This window comes from Vombatus ursinus, unplaced genomic scaffold (genome assembly GCF_900497805.2).
Source record: "Vombatus ursinus unplaced genomic scaffold, bare-nosed wombat genome assembly UNPS02011591.1, whole genome shotgun sequence".
Lineage (NCBI taxonomy): Eukaryota > Metazoa > Chordata > Mammalia > Diprotodontia > Vombatidae > Vombatus > Vombatus ursinus.
The window spans coordinates 1,242,213-1,252,588 of NW_020951369.1; the positions used below are offsets into that span (position 1 = coordinate 1,242,213).

General features: G+C 35.6%; 1 protein-coding gene across 1 annotated transcript in view; it reads right to left on the reverse strand.

The window, feature by feature from the left end:
• GABRG3 (gamma-aminobutyric acid type A receptor gamma3 subunit) overlaps window positions 1–10,376 on the reverse strand; it is an 802,344-nt gene that overhangs the window by 9,790 nt on the left and 782,178 nt on the right. Inside the window, exons 8-9 of the mRNA XM_027856641.1 lie at window positions 6,278–6,474; window positions 5,384–5,443 (exon numbers count right to left, since the gene is read on the reverse strand). Coding sequence (XP_027712442.1) covers window positions 5,384–5,443; window positions 6,278–6,474 — 257 coding nt within the window. The remainder of the gene's footprint in view (window positions 1–5,383; window positions 5,444–6,277; window positions 6,475–10,376) is intronic.

A 10,376-nucleotide genomic window follows, 5' to 3' on the forward strand; every position in this document is an offset into this window, starting at 1 on the left:
AAAAGGCAATGTGAAGTATTTCATTGGAAAAACAACTGATTTGGAAAATAAATCCAGGAGAGATCATTTAAAAATTATTGGACTACCTGAAAGCCTTGATCAAAAAAAGAGCCTAGGCATCATCTTTCAAGAAATTATCAAGGAAAACTGCCCTGACATTGTAGAAGCAGCAGGTAAAATAGAAATTGAAAGAATCCACTGGTTACCTCCTGAAAAAGATCCCCAAGTAAAAAATGCCAGGGTTATTATAGCCAAATTCCAGAGTTCCCAGGTCAAGGAGAAAATATTGTGAGCAGTTACAAGTATGGTAGAGCCATAGTCAGGATAAGACAAGATTTAGCAGCTTCTACATTAAAGGATTGGAGGGCTTGGAATATGATATTACAGAGGAGCTAGTATTACAACCAAGAAATACCTACCCAGCAAAACTGCATATAATCATTGTAGGGGGAAAATGGATATTTAATGAGACAGAGGACTTTCAAGCACTCTTGATGAAAAGAACAGAGCTGAATAGAAAATATGACTTTCTAATACAACACTCAAGAGAAGCATAAAAAGGTAAACAGGAAAGGGAAATCATAAGGGACTTCCTACATAGGAAGATGATATTTGTAACTCAGAAGACCTTTCTCATTATTAGGGTAGTTAGAAGAAGCATATATAGACAAAGGGCACAAGTGTGAGTTGAATGTGAAGGGATGATATCTAAAAATTAATATTAAGGGATGAGAGAGGAATGTTCTGGGAGAAAGAGAAAGAGAGAGGTAAAATGGGGCAAATTATTTCACATAAAAGAGGCAAGAAAAACCTTTTGCAGTAGAGGGGAAGAGCGAGGATGTACAGAGGAGTGAGTGAACCTCACCTCATTAGAATTGGCTCAGAGAGGGAATAACATACACATTCAAATAGGTATGAAATCTATTTTACTTATTCTACAGGAAAGTAGGAGGAGAAAGGGATAAGAGAAGGTGGGGGGTGGCATGATAGAAGGGAGGGCAGATTGAGGGAAGGGGCAGTCAGAAGCAAAACACTTGTGGAGGGACTGGGTGAAAGGAGAGAATAGAATAAACAGGGTGGGGAATAGGATGGAGGGAAATAAAATCAACAAGAGTAACTGTGAAAAAAAAATTTGAAGCAAGTTTCTCTGATAAAGGTCTTTTTTTTCAAATATATAGAGAACTAAGTCAAATTTATAAAAGTAATAGCCATTCCCCAACTGATAAATGATCAAAATATATGATCCATTTTCAGATGAAGTAATCAAAGATATTTATAGTCATATTAAAAAAGTACTCTCACTATTATTTGGAGAAATGCAAATTAAAACAATTGTGAGGTACTACCTCATACCTATGAGACTGGCTAATAGGACAGAAAAGGTAAATGACAAGTGTTGGAGAGAATGTGGGAAAAAATTAAACTTTAATGCACTGTTGGTGGAGTTGTAAATTGATTGAACCATTCTGTAGAGCAATTTGGAACTATGCCCAATGGGCTATAAAACCATGCATACCCTTTGACCTACCAATACCACTGCTAGGTCAATCTCCCCAAAAAGATAAAAAAAAAACAAAAGGAAAAGGACCTATATTTATAGCAGCTCTTTTCTGGGGGTAAAGAATTAGAAGTTGAGGGGATGCCCATCAATTGGGGAATAGCTGAACAAATTGTGGTATGTGATTATGATGGAATACTACTGTACTATAAGAAATGATGAGCACGATGCTCTCAGAAAAACCTGGAAACACTTGCATGAAATGAGGCAAAATGAAATGTACTGTGTAGAAAGTAACAGCAAAATTGTAAGATGATCAGCTATTGCTATTCTCAGCAATACAGTGATCCAACACAACTCTGAAGGACTTATGACAAAAAATGCTATCTATCCCCAGAGAAAGAGCTGTTGTTGTCTGAATACAGATTGAATCATACTTTTTTTTTTACTTTCTTTATTTTTCTTGAATTTTTTTCTTGTCTATGTTTTCTTTTACAACATGAAAAATGTGAAAATGTTTTTCATGACTACACATGTATAACCTACATGGAATTGCTTGCCTTCTCAATGCAGGGGGTAAGGGGGGGTTGGGGAGAGGATTTGGAACTCAAAGTTTTAAAAATGAATGTTAAAAATTGTCTTTATATGTAACTAGGGAGAAATAAAATACTAAATAAAAAAATAAAAATCTTGAACCCGCTTTACTAAGCTGAATATAGGCTTACCCCATAAATTTGGTCCTGTAAGTTATATTAGTTATTGTTGCTATTTTTCTTTTATTTTTACCATAGACTTATGCTTCAATTAATTTTTAAAATGAACAAAAGGCATTGTGGAAGAAAAGAAGAGCTGGACAATGGTATGGATAGAAATAGATTATTTTTTCCCAATAGTAAAAGCCTTGTCTAGAATATATGGCCAAAGCCTTCTTTTTTGAATAAAGAAAAAAGTTCCTACTGATTCTGTGAGATTATTAAGATACATATCGAAAGAAATTTGTAAGAAAAATGCAAGAAGTATTATTTGGCTATTGATGTCATCTATAGAAATGATGTGTTCCTGAAGAAGGACAATAAAACAACATAAATTGTCTTTAAAGATTAAGCAATTAGAGGCAGAGGTAAATGAGATTTAAATAAAAAAAATAATAAAACACAGAAGTCAGAGGATTGTCAAATAGAGTTGTTAATTACCTAGGTGAAGAGATAAGTAGATTAAGTGTTAATGGATATAGGGAAAGTATGCTTTTAGATCTTTCAGTATTGCTTTTTTTTTTTTCCTGAAGAATGTCTTGGACTCTCTGGAATTGATGACTATAAAACAGGATAAAAGGAGTAATTCTGACTGGGTACTACAGCAAGTGCTAAAAGAGCCTCAAATTTATCCTATTACTCCTTCTTCCCCCCCGCCACCTTAACACTATTTCCCAGAGGGTTTCTTTCAATATGGGGAAATAAATACTATTAGTATTTAGTAACCTGCCTGGTTAATTTAAGCAAGTTATTGTTAAATGAGCATGTAGTTTAATAGGACCGCTTTAGGGAGAAGTCTGGTGGTTTGGAATCTAAGCTTCCTCTCTAGGATTTCCCATTCCTAGGATCAACCTTCATTAGGTGCAATTAGATATTGCCTTTTGGGTAGAATACTCTCTAGCCCCCAATATCATCAGGCCTTAACTATATGTCTTTCTATGTTGGGTAGGTACTATATGAAGATGCTTTCTTCTTTAATAAACTTTAGGAATGACTTTTTAAATGTAGAATTGAAAGATTTTATACATATATAATATTTATAATATATAATACATGTGTATGTGTATGTGTACATATGATACGTAATGAATGTGTATATACATATATACAGGTGTGTATATGTGTGTGTTTGGATGTATATATATCAAAATTGTTAGTAAAATTGCACTTGAGTCTAGGGTAGCAAGGTCATTCTTCCCCACCAAAATGTAGGGCATTCCTAAAAGCAGGCACTTTACCTACTTGTTTCCCAGTCACACAGAGTTGGTCTCCCACCCCACCTGGTTGTTTTCAGGACACACAAGCCTTTGTGTCCAGACTTGAAGGGTTATTGAAATGAATTTTTCTAGCATGAAGGCCAAGGTTCCACCATTGCTCAGGATATTTTAACTATAGCAGCCTGTAGGGGGAAGGAAGCCGAGGCCATATGCTCAAGTACTGTGGTGGGGGTAGTGCCAAACTTACAGTGGGCTGCTATGCATTGGCATTTAGGATACAATGATACTAGAGGATCTTGATTGGTTTTGTAGGGATATCCCAGTTTCTAATGGGGACTTAAGGAACAAAACCACCTATGGAAGGAATGCCTTTGTTTAGATGGAGATAGGAGAAATATCTTCTTCCTAGTCCTCAGTTTCTGTGCATGAGCAGGAGGAATATAGTGTGATCTTGGATATTATGAATTCTTGGGAATCAGTCTCTGTCTATACACACACACACACACATATACATACTTACATACATACCTATATTTTAATTGGTTTTTATGGTTCTATCTAGGAAGCCATTTTGTGATCACTCAAATCATATGGATTATAGTAGGTTCAAAGTCTCAGCTAGGCACATCTCCAGGAAAATGAAACTTCAAATGTATATGGGCTCAATTTGCAAATGTCAGGTTGCCCAGTTTTCCAACCTGGCCTAGGGATCACAAATGCCTTATCCCAACTGTGCTGAAAAGTCTCAAAATATTTCTTAATGAGGCTATTAACTGCTTCCAAGAAATATTTTCTAGTGTTGCTTGAGTAGTTCATTAACTTCATTCAGTAGTCATATCCTGAGTTATTCATTCTTTTAATCCTTCTGGATGTAAAGGTGTCTTTACACTTACCCTAAAAGATCCTACAACATCTTCCTTGTACTTTTGGAGCTGATTCACCTCACTGCTTCATTTTAATTGTGGTGGCAATGGTTGAAAATGGCAAAATTTGGAGTATCTTATGGAACAGGAGTATAACTATCACTATAAACTTTTTCAGTTTTGAAATTGTTGGACTGTTTTTGTTAAAAGTATAAATTATTTGCTGAAGAGTTGTCTGATTGTGTCTTTGTCTTTCTCCCACTTGATTGACACCCTTTTGATTTTGAATTAATTCATTTTATTCTTTTTCCTAGGGCACTAGACTTTCCCCTGTGTTGTTTTGCTTTCTAGTCATAGGAGATTTTCTATTCCCTTTGCTCAAGAGATTCTTTACTTGCTCTTAGCTGAATGACTTCTATACAAAAAAGGGGAAAAAGGATAATCTGCCTCTTTTCTGTTTTTATTTTATTTTTTCTCCATTCTCTGCAGCCAAATCAATCAACAAGCATTTATGTCTATGTGTCAGTAACTGTTCTAGCCCCTGAACTTGACCTTCAGCTCTTTGGCTAAGTTGGTTAACATTTTTCTGCCTCCTTGATACCCAAGTGATTCATTCTGGTTTTGTAGCTGTTCTTAAGCACCCTGCATTCTGCCATGGTGCATTCTGCCATGTGAATATTCAGTAGAGCAGATGCTGACAAAATCCATACTTTCTTATTGTGATTTTCCATTGAGGCTGAAATGGGTTATTCTTTAAACCTGATGAAGCCAATGAAAAGAAACACATCAAACACATTAAAAAAAGATGGCACCTCACTGAGACTTCCCACGAGAAGATTTAAAAAGTACTAAGTGGAAAACTCAACAGCAATTTTGGCAAACACGTCTAGTACACAGGTTGGCAAGATACATTTATTGTACATATAGAGTGATAAATATAACAGATGTGTCAATTAGGCACAGATAGCATGTACATAGCTTATTTTCAAATGAAAGCTCATTTAAATAAAGACACTCAGGAATTATTGACACCTGGTCAGGAGCAATACATACGCTGTGGGTGTGTGTACGTATTCTTTCATGGACCCATTCAGTTGTCTCTGAGTGCATTAACTAGAACAAAAGGGGGAAAAAAACCATTTAGCATGCCATTTTCATTTACTAAAACTCAACTCTCCCATGACTAAATTAACCCATGTCCCATTAGGAAAAAGCCATAAAATTAGATGTTGGAAATGAAAAAAAAATACTTTGGAAGGGTACTGAATAATTGAACACTGCCAGTGGGAAATACTCTCCATGGCTGAGAAGTCCCAAATGGGAACTTCTTAGTTGCTTAAAAAAAAACCTAAAAGTTGGGGCAGCTAGGTGTCGCAGTGGATAAGCAGTGGATAGAGCACCGGTCCTGGAGTCAGGAGGACTTGAGTTCAAATCCAGCCTCAGACACATAACACTTACTAGCTGTGTGACTGTGGGCAAGCCACTTAACCCCAATTGCCTCACCAAAAAACAAAACAAAACAAAAAAAACCTAAAGGTTATAAGTATTTACTTGAGCTCAGGAAAGACAATTTTAAGAGAAGTTGTGAAATAGCAGATGGAAGGCCTTGAGATCATTAAGATCTGGGTTCCATTCTTGCCTTTAAAACACAGTGGCTGTGTGACTGATAGTAAGTTATTCAACCTCTATCTGCTTTGGGCAACTCTCTAAGACTTTAAGTTAAAAATGAATTGCTGCTCTGTATCCAGAGAGGATGTTTGTTCCCTGGGAACTGCCTACAGTAATGAAATTGGAGGTCTTTATCTTCATCTTTCCACTCTAAAAGGATAGTTATACATACAGCTACTAATTATGTCATATGTACATGTAGCATACTAATTCAAGGTAATTTTTTCCTTTGAAAAAAATTATTTGGCTGTTTTAGTAAATACAGTAAAGACAACATACCGACTTTTTCTTCTTGGCACAGTTTGGTTTTCTGCAGCTTGAATAATAGTTAAGAGTAGCATATTCCATCAGAGCAGCAAAGACAAATAGAAAGCACACAGTCACAAACAGGTCCATGGCGGTGACATAAGACACTCGAGGTAAGGACTTCCGCGCTATGGTACTCAGAGTCGTCATAGTCAGTACTGTCGTGATCCCTGCATGGAGATAGTTTATTTCATTTTTAGGATTTAATTTTTTAATCAATTAAAGAGGTTAAGTATGAGAAAATAGCCACTAAAGACACGGGAACCAAGTTATAGATAGAGGAGGCACATCAGAAACAAACAAACAAACAAAATAATGTTGAGTTAAAAAACAAAAAGAGGCAGTGTGGTCTCTTTTTGTGAAAACAGTCTTCAGGGTCAGGATGATATGTGCTCAAGTCCAGTTTCTGAAACTTTCTGGCTTTATGACCTTGGACAAGTTATCTCAATGCTCAAAGTTAGCACCTAATGCTAAGATTTTAAATTGAAGAGCAGCTGCTGATTTATACTGATCGAGGCTTCCTTAATGAGAGTTCCCTATTCCAATGAATTACAGTTTTAGACTAACAATAAGTGAAGAGTAGTAATATTTCTAATTGGAGAGGGCCCTATAGGTCTTTAGGTCCAATTCTATTCTTTCATAAAAGCTAACCTGACTGTTAAGTGGTTAAAAGGAAAAGAAGTATATGAGATCCCTAAATTTTGAGGGAACACAATTGGTTGGGGTCTGAGTGAATGACAGAAAGACTAGACATCTGGTGGTACTCTGGTGGAGGGGAAAATGTAACACACCTGGCCTTTAGGCAGTGGGATGGGGGGAGGGGTTGAGTATTCCCTGTTATATAAGCAGCATAGTAAAGCAAACCAAGTTCCAGAATAGGAGACAAAAGACCTGGGAGGTTCTAGTTTTACCTCCATAACTTTCTGTGTATTTGGACAAGTGAACTCTGTAGGCTTCTGTTTTGTTATTTGTAATATACTGATCACAGAATTTTGAACTGGAAAGAAGCTTGAAGGTTATCTAGCACACTCTCCTCATTTCACACTCAAGGAATTTGAGACTCAAAGAAATTAGAAGATTTATCTAAGGTCACAGAGATGGTAAGAATGTAACAAAAGTTCTCTGTTCACCATCATACCACCTTACCTACCACCTGCTCTGCCTACCTCCTACGATTGCTGAAAGAAAGAAATGAAGTGGTATATATAAAAGCAATGTGAAAAACAATAAAATTCAATTAAAAAAAAACAAACACCTTTTATTTTTTGGGGTACTTCAAATGGTCTATGCTTTCATCAGGGAGGGATAATCTCTTCACTGGTGCAAATTACAACCCTTATAACTCTCAGTGGAAGGTCTCCATGATATAAATTGAAGTGTTATTACACCTGAGAAATTTTAGTCATAAGTCTTTGTGACCTGATAACTAAAGGAGAAATTCAGTAGCTGAAAGAACCCAGGGAAAATGTTATCACATCAAGAGTTAGTTTTGCAGATTCAGTTTTCAAAGGCCTTAACTCCTATTCAGTATCAATTAAATTTAAATGCAATGCTCTCAGGTAACATTAGGGTACCTCAGGCATGAGGATTAATAAATGATATGGTGACAATGAGCTATAGTCTTAAAAGCACTTTTTTTTTTTACACTTTGGAATTAGTAAGCCCGAGTTCAAATCTCATCTCAATAATTTATTGCCAGCATGACCTTTTTCCTACAAGTCACTTTAATCTCTCTGGGCCTCAGTTTCTCCATCTATAAAAGAAAAAGGTTCAACTAGAGGATGACGAGCATCTCTTCAAACTTAAGTCTATGAAATTACGAACCTATTTTTTTCCCTGAGTTTCAGATGGCAACTATTTGCTCAGATTTCCACAGGCTTAAAAACATAAATGTGGAAGTCTTATAACAGAAATAATCATTTTTAAATAGAAAAAATATATATATATTTAAACTGTTACAAACATTAAATAAAAACCAGAACATCTAATGGCTCTGAAGTCAACTCATAAAGAAAGCATGTAAAGATACAATTAGGCGTTTTTCTCTCTCTTTATTATCTTTTATCCTTTTTTTTTGATTTAACATGACATGCTAAGATGCTCACCCTAACCTATTTCACTTTATATGGAAAGCCCCTACTGACAACCTGCCATTTGGCGTCAGCTATGGATACCATGACTTAACAAATAATCTTAATTCCTCTTAGATGCTCACTTGCATAGCATATTTATAAAAGGATTTCACCAGGGGATTTTATCTTCATTTAAATATTTCCACTTCTCAGGCTTCTTATACAAGGAAAAGAAATAAGAGTGATGCAATCTTGTGTCTGGGACTCCTAATCTCCAATAAGTCTCTCTGATTATCCATTGGAGGCTTTTCTGCCTTATTTTACTCTTTTACTGAAAAAAAAAATTCTAAGAGGTAGCCATTCCTGATTCCTTGCTTTTTTATTTAACTTAAATAAGAATGGAAGATTGACATTCATTCTTATCTCTGATTTCTTGATTTCTACTTACTGAGGATCACTGGGACTTTCCTTCTACCTTAAAGATGAACCATCCTACATGTATTATTTTCCTCTGTTAGAATGTGAACTCTTTGAAAGCAGTGGCTATCTTGCTTTCCTTTCTGAATTACCAACTTTTAACACTGCTTGACACAGAATAATTGCTTAATAAATGCTTATCCATCCCTACATCCATCCGTTCCCCTCAGCAATTGCCCTTAGACTGACTTTACAAACTACTTCAGAAAGCAAAAAAAAAAAAAGAATATTCCTTGTCACAGAATATTTTGAACAATTTTTGAACAGAAAATTAAAATTGTTCTATTAATGTTTGCTAAGAAATTTTGCTTATCAGCAGACAAATTGGTTTGATGTATACCAAGTGAATGATGCAAAGAAAATTTACTTAGAAGACTAGTATCTTATTGTTGAGCTATTTTTTTAAAATGAGAATTTAAAAATTATTTAATAACAACTGCATATTTATATGTGTATGTGTACATATATATTTATATAATCTCTCTCTCTCTCTCTCTCTCTCTTTCTTTCTCTCTCTCTTTCTCTGTGACTTTAAGTTTTTTAAAGTAGTTTTCTTTCCTCACAATAGTCCTGTGAGGCATATAGTATACTAGGAAGAAAGAAGGAGGAAATGCAAATGATTTTCTCTGTGTGGTGAATTCCTCATGTGAAAAAAATCACTTTACCAATAAAAATTGCTAACTCCTCTTTGAGTCATAGTTTTAGAGAGTTGTGGGATGGGAGGGGTTGGTGGGCACCAAGCAGTAAAGTGACCTGACAGTGATTACAAAGCTGGTTTTTACTAGAGGCAAGACTTGAACCCAGATGTAAATATTATGATTTTCATTTCATACTTGAGGAAGCTAATTCATAGAAGCTAGGACTTGCCCATGGTAAAACAGTAGATTCTCTTATGAGATCTATTGTACTTTTCTGCCCCTTTGCTGTTAAATAACATAAACTGTGTATGTTTAGTGATAACATTTACATATTTTAAAACAAACAAATTGTATTTGTGTTCATATTTTGCAAGAAATAATTGCTCCAACCTTTGAAAAATAATAAATTTAGATTTCAGATCCACACACACACTCTCACACACACACACACACACACACACACACACACACACACACACACACACTTCCTATTCGACCTTGCACCTTGACTAATTCAGTAAACAACTAAGCATTTGGGGTTTTTATATGGTGGCATAAGCTACATAAATATTCAGAAAACTTCCTATAAGGAGGTACTCTAATCCAGCTCTGGTTCCTAAAGGTGTTTTCTCTTAATAGGGTGAAATGTACTGACTTAGGGTCACGTGGCTAATAAGTGTTTGAGGCCACATTTAAATTCAGTTTTCCTGACTCCAAGCCTCACACTATATTCCCTGAAGGTAGGTGCTTCTGAGATCATAGATTTAGAGCTGGAAAGGAGCTCAGAGGCCATGTAGAATTACCACCTTGAGAGAAATGACTATTAATAACTAATGATTTGGGGAGATTCAGAGTTCCCCCTTTCTCTATCTTGATTTCAAGACC